The sequence below is a fragment of the Elephantulus edwardii genome, unplaced genomic scaffold, assembly GCF_000299155.1.
Source record: "Elephantulus edwardii isolate Elephantulus edwardi_28Jun2011 unplaced genomic scaffold, EleEdw1.0 scaffold00342, whole genome shotgun sequence".
Classification (NCBI taxonomy): domain Eukaryota; kingdom Metazoa; phylum Chordata; class Mammalia; order Macroscelidea; family Macroscelididae; genus Elephantulus; species Elephantulus edwardii.
In genome coordinates, this window is record NW_006400092.1 from 315,925 (window position 1) to 331,432 (window position 15,508).

The window sequence follows — 15,508 nt, forward strand, 5'->3', positions numbered from 1 at the left end:
TCCATTGTGTGAATATACGAGAGCTTCTCTATCCATTCCTTTGTTGATGGGCACTTGGGTTGTTTCCAGCTCTGTGCTATTGTGAAAAAAAATTCAATAAACATGGATGTGCATATATCTGCTTGGGTGGCAGTTATGGTTTCTTTAGGGTAAATTCCCAGCAGTGGAATTGCTGGGTCAAATGGTATTTCTATTTGCAACTTTTTGAGAAAGCACCATACCACCTTCCACAGTGGTTTCACCATTTTACCCTCCCACCAGCAGTGAACAAGGGCTCCAGTTTCTCTACAACCTCACCTGAATTTGATGCCTGCTGTTCTGCCAAATTTTGCCATTCTTACTGGAGTGAGATAAGATCTCACAGTTGTTTTGATTTGCATCTCTCTTAGAGCTAGGGATTTTGAACATTTCTTCATGTGTTTGTTAGACACCTGAATGTATTCTTTGATGAAGTGTCTGTTCATATCCTGTGCCCTTTTTTAAATTGAGTTATTTACCTTTATCTTTTGCGGTATTCAAGTATTTTATAAATTCTAGATATAAGTCCCTTGTCAGACATGTCATTACCAAACATTTTTTTCCAATCTGTGGCTTCCCTTTGTACTTTGTTGGAGAAGTTTTTGGATGTGCATAGGGATTTAAGTCTTAGAAGGTCTCATTCATCTATTTTATCCTCTTCTGGTTGAAGATTTTTTCCAGGATGCTTAGAAGACTGTTTATGTTGTGGATTAGGACTTCCAGAGTTCTTCTAAGCTTTTCTTTTATGAAGTTTATAGTTCTTGGTTTTAGTCTTAGGTACATAAGAGTTGAATGCTTTTAAGAAAATGGATCACAAAATGGTAAATTAAATATGAGTTTATAAAACACACAACAGAGAACAACGAATGCTGGTGAGTATGTGGAGAGACTGGAAACCTCATACCCTGCTGGGATTGGAAAATGATACAACTATGGAGTAGTCTGAGATTCTTAGAATCTATTAACTTTTCCTTGGAAGAGAGAGATGGACATTCCCAGCCATAGTTCAATGGTAGGGCAATTTACTGCCGCTGAAAATCTTCTGGAGGGACAGCTATGAGTGAACCACAATGACTTTGTTACAGATCCATTTTCTATCTGTGTAGTTCCTGGCACTACTGATCCCATTGTCATTCAGGTAGGCACATTCTCCACCTCCTCTGATAGTAAACCTAAAAAAATGGGGGGCAAAAATACGAATTACTCATAGGGTGAGCTTCCGTGTTTGCTCCTCTACTACAATCACCAAATCTCCTATAGCTTTATTTTAAAAAATACTGATTCTAAAAAAAAAAAAAAAGAACAAAATAGTCATTAATAAGGCTTCTAAAAATTTCCCTCTGGTTCCTTTGATGTTCTCAAAGACTCCTTATGTATCACAGGTTTATTACCCATCCATTTGGTTAGGTTTCTTCTGGCACTAAAACCTGGAAAGAGCTGTATAGGTCATCTAGTGATCTCCTTTTTAAGAATCAATGTGGCAACTAGAAAAGTGAATTTGATAATTTTTATATCATTTCTTCATTGACTTTTAAGATTTTTTTAAATTAATTTCAATGAACACCTACAGAGATTTTGGATTTCCATTCATTCATTGTTGCACTTTTCTCCCCGCCCACCCTACCCCCACCCCTAGTTCACTCTTCCCCTTGAAAAGCTAAAGAAAAACTTCATTGGTATATAATAACCCACACACCCCCACCCCCAACCTCACCCTGAGTATACTCCACTCTGCAACCCTCATTCCGGACTCTTATGATAATCATAATTCCCTAAAATATATTACATGCAATATTATTCAAAATGGGTGACCCTGGAGGATATTATGCTGAATGAAATATCTCAGTCACAAAAGCACAAATACTATATGGTGCCACTGTTGTAGAATGAGGCTGACATCAGGGTGGGGGTAAGACTGAGAAAAACTGGCTAAATCATGTTTACTGCATTGAAGCCGATGAGGGACTTCTTAAGATTTTTAGATTTTGGATGTGCAACAATTAAGACACCTTGGTGGTGTAATGCATTATAGTTGGCTACTAACCAAAAGGTCAGTGGTTCAGATCCACCAGATGTTCTGCAGAAGAAAGTTAGGCAGTCTCCCCCCATAAAGGTTTATAGATTTAAAAACATAATGAAGGGTCACAACAAGGCAGACTTAATTTGAAAGCAGTGACTCTTTTCCCTCAGCTGAGCACATCAGTAGTTGTCTCTATATTCTACATAGAGATTTTAGCAAAAAAAAGCTTTCTAAATGCATGCAACAACTTTGTCAAATGCTGGAATCACATCAATGGTTTCCACTCTAATCAGACTAATTAATGTTTTCTCAAAGCCACACCTAGTAACTGGAATTGTGAAAAAAAAAAAAAAGGGGGTCTGAATTTCCCACCACATACTTAAGTGAAATTTATATAGTGTTAAATTTCTTATTTCATAAAAACAACTCATACAACCACACTTTAACGTAACAGAAAGAAGTCTCAAAACATACGAGCTATTGTGTTCATTGCCATCTGTCCATTTCCAGATACCATATGATGATTCTCTGCTAAGACCAATCCAATGGTCAGAAGGACCTTTGTATCTTTTCAAGAAATTCTAAAAGAAAACAGAGAGTGAAAACTTTTGTCTTTTACTGTCACACCACTCTTGTGTTTTTCTTCCCTAAGGGGTCCCCCCACTTTTGGATGACGACATGTTGTAATTGTAAAGCATAGACTCTAGAATCAGTAGGGGTAGGGAGTTGTACTGCTAACGCAGAGATGGTGTTCCAATCTACCAGTGACTCCATAGGAAAATGTCCTGTGTGATTTATAGCCTATGAAAAACTACTGAAGGATCTGCTATCAATCTGTTCCAAGTTAACAGCAATGGGGTAGAGTTAGCGTTGTTTTCTTTTAATAACTGCACATGCTAATTTGCCTGGAGAAGCCCCAGTTTATGCCTATTAATCGAGCATAACATTTCTTTTTGCCCACTTTCACTTGCAAAAATGGATAATAAATCAAACGCTTTATTATATTTATTAGTGGTAGGTGAAAAGCACACATCTGATGCACAGATTGGCTGCAAGAATTAAATAACTGTATCTAAAATGTCTGACAGGCATGAATATATCCTTAACAAATGTCAGTTCAAAGGTGCACTTTTGCTCTAAATCTTCATATGACTCCTTCCATATTATGTCACTGAGTTTTAACCTTCATTAGTCCAACCCAGATATGACTAAGTAGTCCATACAAATCATATCTAAAAGTAATTCTTACCAGTTCCTCCACTGTTTCAAATTGAGCAAGTCTAGCTTCCACTGAGGAACAGAATATCTGACTGGATGTCCAATTCCTCGTAGCCTCGGAAAAATAATAGCACTTATTTCTAAATCCAATCCAGTGTTCTGGGCAGACAGGACATGTAGGGGCCTCTAAGACAAGTTCCTCTTTTCTATCTAAGAGACAAACACAATGGATTATGAGAAAGAGATTTTTTCATTTCATTTATGTATTTGCCCACTTCCTATCCTTTGTTCACTTTTTAAATAAGTAAAATTGATTGCTGTTCCCCTAAGTCACCATGAAGGATCTTACCCAAGCATAACAACCTTCAGTTGAGTATCCTCCAAAGAAGCCCCAAGTACACCTTACATTTTTTTTCTATAATTATATTTTATTAATTTTCATAAACATTTACAGAGATTTTGGGTTTCCACTCATTGATTGTTGCACTATTCTCTCTACCCTCCTCCCAGTTTGTTCTTGTCCAAATGCCACAGTGCTTGTCAAAGCCAGTTCTGATTAATCTTCTTTGTCAGTGTGTCCTTTGCCATTCCCTATCACTCCTCCCTGAGAGAGACTTCACCCTGAGTCATAAGGAAAAGGGGATGGCGTATTCTCTTAGCTACTTCCTGCTGAAAAGGGATGCTGTGGGTTTCAGGGTGAAGATCTTCTCTCACTACTCTAAAGGGCCCCTTTGGCAGTAGGAAACACATAGACTATTATGGAGATTGATTTTGGAATTTAGATGCACTCTTATTGATTGTGCTTGGCTGTACATGTTCATATCCTTGAAGATGTATCATGGGGGTGTTGCAACCTAGAAGACACAAATTTGACTAACAAGTTATAAGTACATGAGTCCAAAAATTATGGAAAAGTGAAAGAAAAGATTCTTTCATTGTTTTACAAAACCTCCCCCAGGTCCCCTCCACCATGTAGCCCTCGCTCTAGTCTCCTGTGATGACAGAAATACCCAGTTATATCTCTCTTTTAAACAGTTTCCTCCCTCCTCTGTTTCAGTGCAGTATACATTATTGAACCCATCTTACTCTTTTGAGTGGACTATGGTTCTCATATTTCAGCTAAAAGATGCTGCCCTGGACGTGCTCACTAAGTTGTGTCAAGAAATCTGAAGAACAACCACTTGGCCAACTGAGTGGAAGAGATCTATATTTGTTCTCACTCCAAAGAACAGTGACCCAACAGAGTGTGGAAACTATAGAACAATATCATTGATTTCACATGCAAGCAAGATTCTGCTGAAGATTATCCAAAAACGACTGGAACAGCACATCAACAGAGAGCTGCCAGAAATCCAGGCTCGGTTTAGAAGAAGTTGTGGGATGAGTCCTGTCTCCATACCTTTTCAACCTGTATGTAGAACAGATTATCTGGGAGGCTGGGCTCTATGAGGAGAAATGCGGCATCAGGATTGGTGGTAGATCTACCAACAATCTGCGTTATGCAGATGACAAAACCCTGCTTGCTGAAACTGAGGAGGACCTGAAGCGCTTGCTGCAGAGGGTCAAGGACTGTAGCCTTCAATATGGATTGAGGTTCAATGTCAAGAAGACAAAAATTCTCACCATTGGAACAATAGGCAGCATAAGGATGGATGGTGAAGAGATTGAGATTGTTCACAGCTTTAGTCTGCTTGGCTCCACAATCAACACTCTTGGCACCAGCAGCCAGGAAATTAAAAGACATATTGCAATGGGAAAGTCTGTTGTTAGGGACCTTTCTAAAGTACTGAAGAGTAATAGTGTCTCTCTGGAGACTAAGGTGCATCTGATACAGGCCATGGTTTTTGCAATCACTTGTTATGCGTCAGAGAGGCGGACAATGACTAGGGAGGATAGAAGGAGACTTGATGCCTTTGAGCTTTAGTGTTGGATAAGAGTATTGAGGGTATCATGGACTGCTAAGAAAACAAACAGATTCATCCTGTAGAGGGTTAAACCAGGCTGCTCCTTGGAGGCAAGGATTCTGAAGTTTAGTCTGACATACTTTGGACATGTTGTAAGGAGAGACGAGTCCTTGGAGTGGAACATCATGCTTGGGAGGGTGGAGGGTAAGCGAAGGAGGGGAAGGCCCTCTAGGAGATGGATTGATTTGGTGACTGGGATAATCAGGATGAGTGTGTTAGAGACAATGAGATTGGCACACGACAGGGCAGAGTTTAGGGCTGTTGTACATAGGATCGCTATGAGTCACAAGCGACTCGATGGCACATAACAACAATAACATGGTTCTCAAATGATTGAACTCAAATGTTCCTAAAGGAAGTAATTATCCACAGTGTCAATTACCTTAATATTCTTTCCTAATAGCATCCAGGGAGCTTTGGTGGATTAATGGTAAGGAGTTGCACTGTCAATACAAAGGCACATGGTTCAAATCCACCATCTGTGCCACAAGAGGAAGGTGGACAATCCTCCCACCCCTACCCCCAGTGCAATTTACTGCCCCTGAAAATCCACTGGAGGGTCAGTGATGATTCAGTTCTGACTCAGTGGTATACCACGATGACTGAATGGTACACAACCACATCACTTAGACTCTCCTTTCACCCTTCCATTTCTTTATCTTCTTTTTCCTCATTGCACTTGAGCAATGCTATCTTTCTACTTGTTCCTTACATAGGCTAGGTAGATTACTCCCTAAGGCTATTTCTCCACTGGGTCTCTCTTATCCTGAATGTTTCCCTGGACACCACATAGCTAACTTCTTCATCTCCTTCAAGAATTAGTAAAAATCTCTCAAGGGATTTGTTATGTTGAACACTCATGTTATCTCTAACCTTTTCCACTCACATGCTTATTTATTGTGTTTATTACTTCTTGAGTATTTCTTCTAGAATGCATTCTTTATGTGGACAATTTTTGTGATTTGTTCATTGAGAAATGTCAAGATTTTATATAGTACATATGGAGCTCATGTATTGACAATATAAATATGTAAAGAATAATAACATAAAATTTAAGGAATACGTCACTTACTTAAAGAGAGTGATACAATTAAACAAACTTGGACCACTATAAAAATTACCAAAAAGCAGCACCACTTGGTCTTCGTGGCAGATACTGTAATTGTTAGACAATTTCTTTTACCTGCAAAATACAAATGTCATCATAAAAGCTCAAATGACATCATGAAAGCTGCATATTTAAATATTAAAATATTTAAACTTATCATAGAATCAACCTTTAAACTCAACTGGACCTCAACCCTATTACCAACATCTTTTATATAAAGTCCTATTCCATACAAGATGCTATTCTAAAGAGAGAAAGAAATAAGAGTTAATCTAGAGCAAAAATGGGTAAAGTAAAAAATCAGGATGAAAAGTCTGGTGGTAGGGAGTTGCACCACCAACTTAAAGGCAGGTGGTTCAAATTCACCAAGTGTGCCATGAGAGAATGATGGGCTGACTTCTCTCATGCCGTTTATTGCTCTTGAAAACCAACTGGTGGGTCAGCTATTAGTTGGTTTCAACTTGATGGCAAAGAGTTATAGTGACACATTTAGAGGAAAGTGTGTGTGTGTGTTTCTTGTTGTGTGTGTATGTGTTTATTATTGCTGGTATTAGGTGCTCTTGAGTCGAGGATGCTCATACCAACCTAATAAATAATGGACCTGAACGCTACTCTATCCTTTGCCATCTTTGTAATCTCTAACATACTGGAGCTCATTCTCACAGTCACTGTATCAATCTATTTCATTGAAGGTTGTCCTTTCTTTTGCTGGGCCTCCACATTTCCAAGTATGATGTTCTTTTCTAAAGAATGGCCCTTCCTAAACAACATGTCTGAAGTCTATGAAATGAAGCTTCAGCATTGTTGCCTTTAAAGAGCATTCTTTCTCCATTAAAAAAAAAAGTCACCAAATTAAGAATGTAAAGGAGCTTCTTTACCTTAACAAAGGTCATCTACAGAAAAATCGCAGCTAGTAATAAGTTAATGGTGACTATCTTACCAGTAGTAGTATACTTAATGGTAGATATTAAATTATTTCTGCCTAAAATAAAGAGAATAGAAGGAATACACAGAGTCACTCTACCAAAGAGAATTGGTCAACAGTGATCAATTTCAGAAAGTAGCACACAATCAAGAACCAAGGGCAATGAACGAAGCAATTCAGGCTGCATTGAGGCACTGGCAAAAAACCAAGTCCTCAGGAATTGATGGGATATCAATTGACATGTTTCAACAAATTCAGCTCTGGATGTGCTCACTAGCTCATGCCAAGAAATGTGGAAGATAGCTACTTGGCCAATTGACTGGAACAGATACCTATTTTTTTTTTCTTATCCCTCCAAAATGTGATCCAACAGAGTGGACATTATTGAGCAGTATCATTACTGCCACACAGAAGTAAAATATCACTAAAGATTGTTAAAAATAGATGGGACAGTACATCAAGAGGAAATTACCAGATATTAAAGCTAGGTTCAGAAGAGGCTGTGACTATAGAGATATCATTGCTGGTGTCAGATGGACCTTGGCTTGAAGCAAAGAATACCAAAAGATGATTATCTGTGTTTTATTGACTATGCAAAAACATTTGACTGTGTGGATTATAATAGAATATGGCTAACACCATAGGCCCTTGCTCATATGTTATTTCATGAAATTCCTCTGTGTCAGCCAATTCCTTCTGATACAGAGGAATTTCATGAAATAACATATGAGCAAGAGTCTATGGTGATGAAGGAGGAAGTTCAAGCTGCTATGAAGGAATTGGCAAAAAACAAGGCTCCAGGAGTTGACAGCATACCAATTGATTCATTTCAACAAGCAGACGCTGCCCTGGATGTGCTCACTAAGTTGTGCCAGGAAATCTGGAGGACAGCCAGCTGACCAACTGACTGGAAGAGATCGATATTTGTTCCCATTCCAAAGAAAGGTGACCCAAAAGAGTGTGGAAATTATCGCGCAATATCATTGATATCACATGCAAGCAAGATTCTACTGAAAATTATCCAAAAACGTTTGGAACAATATGTCAACAGAGAATTGCCAGATATGCAGGCTGGATTTAGAAGAGGTCATGGTACTAGGGATATTATAGCTAATGTAAGATGGATCTTGGCAGAAAGCAGAGAATACACCTGTGCTTCATTGACTATGCAAAGGCTTTTGGATGTGTGGATCACAACAACCTATGGCTGATTTTGAGGAGAATGGGAATCCCAGAACATTTTATTGGGCAGTCGTCAGAACAGAGCAGGGAGACACTGGATGGTTCAAAATCAAGAAAGGGGTCCGTTAGGGATGTATTTTGTCTCCATACCTTTTCAATCTGTATGCAGAACAGATCATCCAAGACTCTAGGCTGCACGAGGAGGAATGTGGCATCAGGATTGGCAGAAAAATCATCAACGACCTGCGTTATGTAGATGACACAACCCTGTTCGCTGAAACTGAAGAGGACCTGAAGAGCTTGCTGCAGAAGGTCAATGACTGCAGTCCTCAATATGGATTGAAGCTCAATGTCAAGAAAACAAAGATTCTCACCACTGGGCCAATTGGCAGCATCAGTATGGATGGTGAAGAGATTGAGATAGTTAACAGTTTTAGTTTGCTTGGCTCCACAGTCAACACTCTTGGTAACAGAAGCCAGGAAATCAAGAGACAAATTGCACTGGGAAAGTCAGCTGTGAGGGACCTCTCAAGAATACTGAAGTCCAACGATGTCAGGCTGGAGACTAAGGTGCACCTGATCCCGGCTACAGTCTTTGCAATTACGTACTATGCATCAGAGAATTGGACAGTGAATATGGATGATAGAAAGAGAATTGATGCCTTTGATCTGTGCTGCTGGAGAAGAGTGTTGAATATACCATGGACTGCTAGGAGAACAAACAGGTTTGTCCTGGAGATGGTGAAGCCAGAATGTTCCCTGGAGTCAAGGATTATGAAGGTTCGTCTGACATACTTTGGACATGTTGCAAGGAGAGTCTGGTCCTTGGAGAGGGACATCATGTTTGGGAGAACAGAGGGGCAGCGAAGGAGAGGAAGACCCTTGATGAGATGGATTGATTCTGTGAGTGGAGTGGTGGGAATGAATGTGTTTGAGACAGCGAGTTTGGCACAGGATAGAACGGCATTTAGGGCTCTTGTACATAGGGTCGCTATGAGTCGCAAACAACTCGATGGCACATAGCAACAACAACAACAACATGGCTAACATTGAGGAGAACAGGAATCTCAGAACACTTAATTTTTTCTTGTAAAACCTATACCTAGACCAAAAAGCTGTTGTCTAAACAGAACAAAGAAGCTCTGTGTGATTTAAAATCAAGAAATATGTGTGTCAAGGTTGTATCCTTTTTCTGTACCTATTTAATTTTTATGCTGAGGAAATTTTTCAAGGAATTGGACTTTATCACGAGAATATTGCATCAAGTTTGGAGGTAGATTTATCAACATTTTTCATTACAGAGATGATACATCTTGTTTGCTGAAAATGAAGAAGACTTGAAACACTCACTGCAGAATATCAAAGACTAAAGTCTTCAATGCGGACTACATTGCAACATGAAAAAACCAAAAATTCTCACTTGTGGCCCAACAGGCAACATCATGAGAAATGGAGAAAAGATTGTCAAAGATTTCATCTTACCAGAATCAACAATCAATACAGTAACAGAATCCAAGAAATCAAAAGATTAGTGAGAAAACCTGTTTTCAGAGATTTCTCCAAAGTTCCAAAGAGCAAGGATATCAGTTTAAAGACAAAGGTGCCCTTTATCCAAGTCACTGTCTTTTCAATTCATGCTTGTGAAAGTTGGACAGTGAATTAAGATTACAGAATAATAGATGCCTTTGAATTATACTACATTTTCTATGGACTGCCCAAAGAATAAACAGGCCAATATTGAAGGACCTGCAATGCTGGAGATGAAAAGGTGAGGAAAAATAGGCTTGCTTTTGCAGTTAAAAAATAATTTTAGATCCATCTTAAAATACAATGTTGTGACAGGATATAATCCATATACATTCAAGAAAGTCCAGTGAATACCACTACCATTTAAATATATGCACTAACAACTACAGTCAAAGAGGAGGAAATAGAAAATTTCTACAATATTTTCCCCCAAGGCTTTAGTAATTGATTTTACAAAATTCAGGCCCTAAGCCTTGACAAAGGAGCAGGCCAGCACAGCCTTTCATAGCATACCACAAATTCTTATTCCCTAGCTTTCAAGTCCCTCCCCAGTTCCTCATTGGCTGAGTACTACGAGGTTAACAATCTAAGTGATTTCTACCAACTTTTGAAGTCAGAAATTGATCGACCATGCAATCAACATGCATTAATAATAATAGATGACTGTAATGAAAAAGTTGAGAACAGGGATAGAAGGATCAATAGTTGGAAAAATGGACTTGGTGACAGAAATAAGGCTGGAGATAGAATGATAGAATTCTGTACAATCAACGATTTATTCATTGGAAATACTTTTTATTAGAAATATAAACACAGACTATACATATAGTTTTCCATTGATGGTATGCATAAAAATCAGGTCTATTACATCTGTGGAAAGAACAGCTGGAGAAGCTCAATATCAGCTGTGAAAACTAGGCCAGGTGCTGACTGTGGAACAGACCATCAACTACCACTCTTACGCAAGTTCAAGCTGAAGCTAAAGAAGGTTAAATCAAATCCACAGGAATAAAAATTTGACCCTGAGTCTGTCTCATCTGAATTTCAAAACTCTCTCAGGAACAGGTTTGAGGCCTTGAACACTAATGAGCAAAGACCAGATGAGCTGTGGGAAGATATCAAGAATATCATCCATGAAGAATGCAAAAGGTCATTACAAAGACAGAAGTAGAAGAAAAGACCAGGATGGATGTCAGAAGAGACTAGAATGCCGAGAAGCCAAAGCAAAGGGAAGAAATCAAGAAGTTAAGGAGCCAAAGAGAAGATTTCAAAGGACAGCTGGGTAAGACAAAGCAAGTATTACAATGAAATTTGCAAAGAGCTGGAGTCAGAAAATCAAAAAGGTCAAACTTTCTCAGCATTTCTTAAGCTAAAGGAACTGAAGAACAAATTCAAGCCTTGAGTTGCAATTCTTAAGGATGTTGTAGGTAAACTTTTAAATGATTCAGGAAGCATTAAATAAGAAGATGGAAGGAGTATACAGAGTCACTGTATCAAAAGGAATTGGCTGACACAGAAAAATTTAATAAAACAACATATGAACAAGAGCCTGTGGTGATGAAGGAAGAAATTCAAGCTTCTCTAAATGTACTGGCAAAAAACCAAGGCCCCAGGAATTGATGGCATATAAGTTGACATATTTTAACAAATAGACACTACCCTGGACTTGGTCTCCAAGGTGTGCCAAGAAATCTAGATGGCAACTACCTGGCCAACTGACTAGAAGAGATCTATGTTTGTTTCTATTCCAAAGAAAGGTGACCTGATAGAGTGTAGAAATTATTGAACAATATCACTAATGTCATATGCAAGAAAGCTTCTGCTGAAAATTATCCAAAAATTACTGGAACAGCATATCAACAGCCAACTGCCAGATGTGCAGGCTGGGTTTAGAAGAAGCTGTGGTACTAGGGATATTGTAGCTAATGTAAGATGGATCTTGACTGAAAGCAAAGAGAACCAGAGGAATGTCTACCTATGTTTCATTGACTAAGCAAAGGCATTTGATTGTGTGGATCACAACAAACTGTGGCTGACTCATAGAAAAATAGGAATCCCAGAACACTTGATCATGCTTATGTGAAACTTATACTTGGACCAGGAAGCAGTTGCCATAACAAAGCAAGAGAACACTGCATGATTTGAAATCTGGAAGGATGTACACAAGGAATGTGTCCTATCTCCATACCCTTTCAATCTATATGCAGAACAGATAGTCTGGGAGGCTGGGCTCTATGAGGAGGAATGTGGTATCAGCACTGGAAGAAGACTTGTCAACAACCTTCATTATGCAGATGGCACAAACTTGCTTGCTGAGTCTGAGGAGGGCCTGAGGCATTTGCTGCAGAAGGCCAAGGCCTGTAGCCTTCAATATGGATTGAAACTCAACATCAAGAAAACAAAGATTCTCACCACTGGGCTGATTGGTAGCATCATGGTAGATGGTGAAGAGACTGAAATTGTTAACAGCTTATGTTTGTTTGGCTCTACAATCAACACTCTTGGTACCAACAGCCAGGAAATCAAAAGACAAATTACATTGGGGAAAGTCTACTGTCAGAGACCTCTCCAGAGTACTCAAGAATGATTTCAGTCTGGAGACTAAGGTGCACCTGATCTAGGCCATGCTCTTCACAATTACTTGCTATGCATCAGAGAGCTGGACGATGACTAGGGATTATAGAAGAAGAACAGATGCCTTTGAGCTGTGGAGTTGGAAAAGATTATTGAGTATACCATGGACTGCTAGGAGAACATACAGGTTCATCCTGGAGAGGGTTAAATCAGGCTGCTCCTTGAAGGGAAAAATTCTAAAGCTCTGCCTGACATACTTTGGGTATGTCACAAGGAGGGACCCATCCTTGGAGAGGGATATGATGCTTGGGAGGGTTGGATGGACAGTGGACGAGAGAAAGACCCTCGATGACATGGATTGCCTCAGTGACAAGAATAATGGGGGATAGGTATATCAGAGACAATAATATTGGCTCAAGATAGAGCAAAGTTCAGAACTGCAGTACATGGGGCCGCTATGAGTCACAAGCAACTCGACAGCACATGACAACAACAACACATTGAAGTAAGTGCAACCTAAGTAATCCTGAGAGAGAAGGATGGTGAAACATTATTTCATTGACTATGGACATATTTTCAGGAGGATTGAATCCTTGGAAAGAGACATCATGCTGGGAAAAGTCAACAAGAGAGGAAGAGTCTCAAAGAGATGGATTAACACAATGATATCACAATGGGCTTGTGCATGATAGAGATCAACAGGATGGTTCAGGATAAGGTAAGGGCCATATTTTTTTATAAAGTCACTATGAGTTTACTTGATGGCACATAACAACAACAAAATCAAGAAGCAAGCAAGGATTCCTACTTTCATCAATGCAATTAAACGTTGTACTGGAAGGCCTATCAAAGTACAACCAAATTTAAAAATCAAGTAAAAGACAAACAGATTAGAAAGAAATAGGTTTTTCTCTTCAAGGATTGGGTGCTCTGGGGATAGGTGTCATCTGTTGAACCAAAGGACATCTCTCTGATGGTTTGAATCACCAGTGGCTCCTTGGGAGAAAAGCAGGCAATCTCTTGTAAATTTATGGCCTCTAAAAAAAACTACTGGAGGCTTAACTATGTCTAAGTTCTGACTCCAATGGTCATGAGAAAGAGCGAAAGGGAAAGAGATGAACGCATAACATGAGTGCCTATATATTTTGACATCTATCATGGACTGCTAGGAGAACAACAGGTTTGTCCTTGAGAGGGTGAAGCCAGAATGCTCCTTGGAGTTAAGGATTCTGAAGCTTCGTCTGGCATACTTTAGGCATGGTGCAAGGAGGGACCAGTACTTATAGAGGGACATCATGTTTGGGAGAATGGAGCAACAAGGCAGAACAGAAAGACTCCAGATGATATGGATCAATTCAGTGATTGAGGTAGTGGGAGTAGGTGTGTCAGAGACAATGAGGTTGGCACAGGATAGAGCAGGGTTTAGGGTTCTTGTACATAGCGTGGCTAGGAGTTGCAAGCAACTTGATGGCACATAACAACAACAATCTAATAGAAGATCTTTTTGATAGGTGCAATATAGTTGACTCTGACTCATAAAAATTCTGTAAAGAGAGTAAGGGCCATGTGTGACAGCCACATCTGACCTTCATCAACTTCACAAAGGGGAACTATCCCTGTCAATAGCATGAACAATTCAAAACCAATTCCCATGAAGTCAGACATGTTTCCCATGCTCCTGTACCTCTTTCTATTCATCTCAACATCAATTTTACTGCTATACTAAATCCAAAATCCAATATGAAAGCTCACAGAACATAAAGAACCATATTGGGGATGTCAAAAGATTATAGTCTAGGTGAGTAGTGAATACAGTCAGTACATCTTCTGGAAAATGCCTGCAGGCACCTTCTGCCTCATAGTTTTAGGCAAGTGTTACAAAGTTCTGAGTCCTGCCAATATTGGCTTTCCTCCACTCCTACCCCCAGTTTTCCAACAAACTTGAGCAAAGTCTCTTAGCTTAGCTTTGGTTTGTTCATGAGGGGCAGTACTCCCAAGGCCCACTCTGTCTCATGTCAGGTCTCTGATTCTTCAGTGTGGCTGTTATGGCTATTTCTCTGGTCCTGGAGGACAAATTGACTTCTCTTGCTACTTTTATTTGCTGGTGGTGAGATTTCTTCTAATTCTGCCACTGATTCAGTTCAGTTTAATGGTGAGACTAACCAGTCCCCTGTGGATTGATTGGACTAACTATTGCCCTTGTGGATAGCAAATATGCCCCATTTATATATTTCTGTCCATCCACGTGGCAAAGTCAAGGAATAGCCAGAAAAGGCACCTTGAAGAAAACCTTACTCCACACAACCCTATATACAACAGAATGAAACCCAGACTGATTGTGCGCTGCCTTCATAATATCACAATCTGTGCATTAATCCATTGTTGCAATGACCACATCTATTGATCGCAATGAGGGTCCTTCTCTTTTCCACTGACCCTCTCTTTTTCGAAATACGATGTCACTCTCCCAGCACTGGCCTTTCCTGATTGCATGCTCAAAGTATGTGAAATGATATTTCACTGTTCAAGTATCTGAAGATCACTTTAGTATCATTTCCCTTAAGACAGTTGGTTGTGTGGTAACCCATGGTTCATCCAGCCCTCTTCTCCAAAACCACAATTCCATCTTTTTCAATTTGTTCATCTTCCTTGTTCATTATGAAACTTGTACAGGCATATAAAATAACTGCAAATGTCTCAGCTTTGGTCAGATGTATCTTTATCTTTAAACTGAAATCTTTTCTCTTCAGCACTTAAAGAGATCCTTGGAAACAGATTAACCCAGTGTAATGTGTCATTTGATTTCCTGACTATTGTCTCCCTGGCCATTGACTGCAGATGTAAGTAAAATGAAATCCTATACCATTTTCATTGATCATGCAAAGTTGTTTGACTCTGTGGATCATAACAAACTGTGACTGACATTGAAAAGAATGGGGATCCCAGAATACTTGATCGTGTTAATGCGAAAC

At 39.4% G+C, this 15,508-nt stretch overlaps 1 protein-coding gene across 1 annotated transcript in view; it reads right to left on the minus strand.

The window, feature by feature from the left end:
- Positions 1–1,072: 1,072 nt before the first annotated feature.
- Positions 1,073–15,508, minus strand: part of LOC102852089 (C-type lectin domain family 2 member F-like) — a 36,807-nt gene continuing 22,371 nt past the window's right edge. Inside the window, exons 3-6 of the mRNA XM_006901754.1 lie at positions 6,530–6,572; positions 3,288–3,466; positions 2,513–2,619; positions 1,073–1,190 (exon numbers count right to left, since the gene is read on the minus strand). Of these exons, the coding sequence (XP_006901816.1) occupies positions 1,073–1,190; positions 2,513–2,619; positions 3,288–3,466; positions 6,530–6,572 (447 nt within the window). The remainder of the gene's footprint in view (positions 1,191–2,512; positions 2,620–3,287; positions 3,467–6,529; positions 6,573–15,508) is intronic.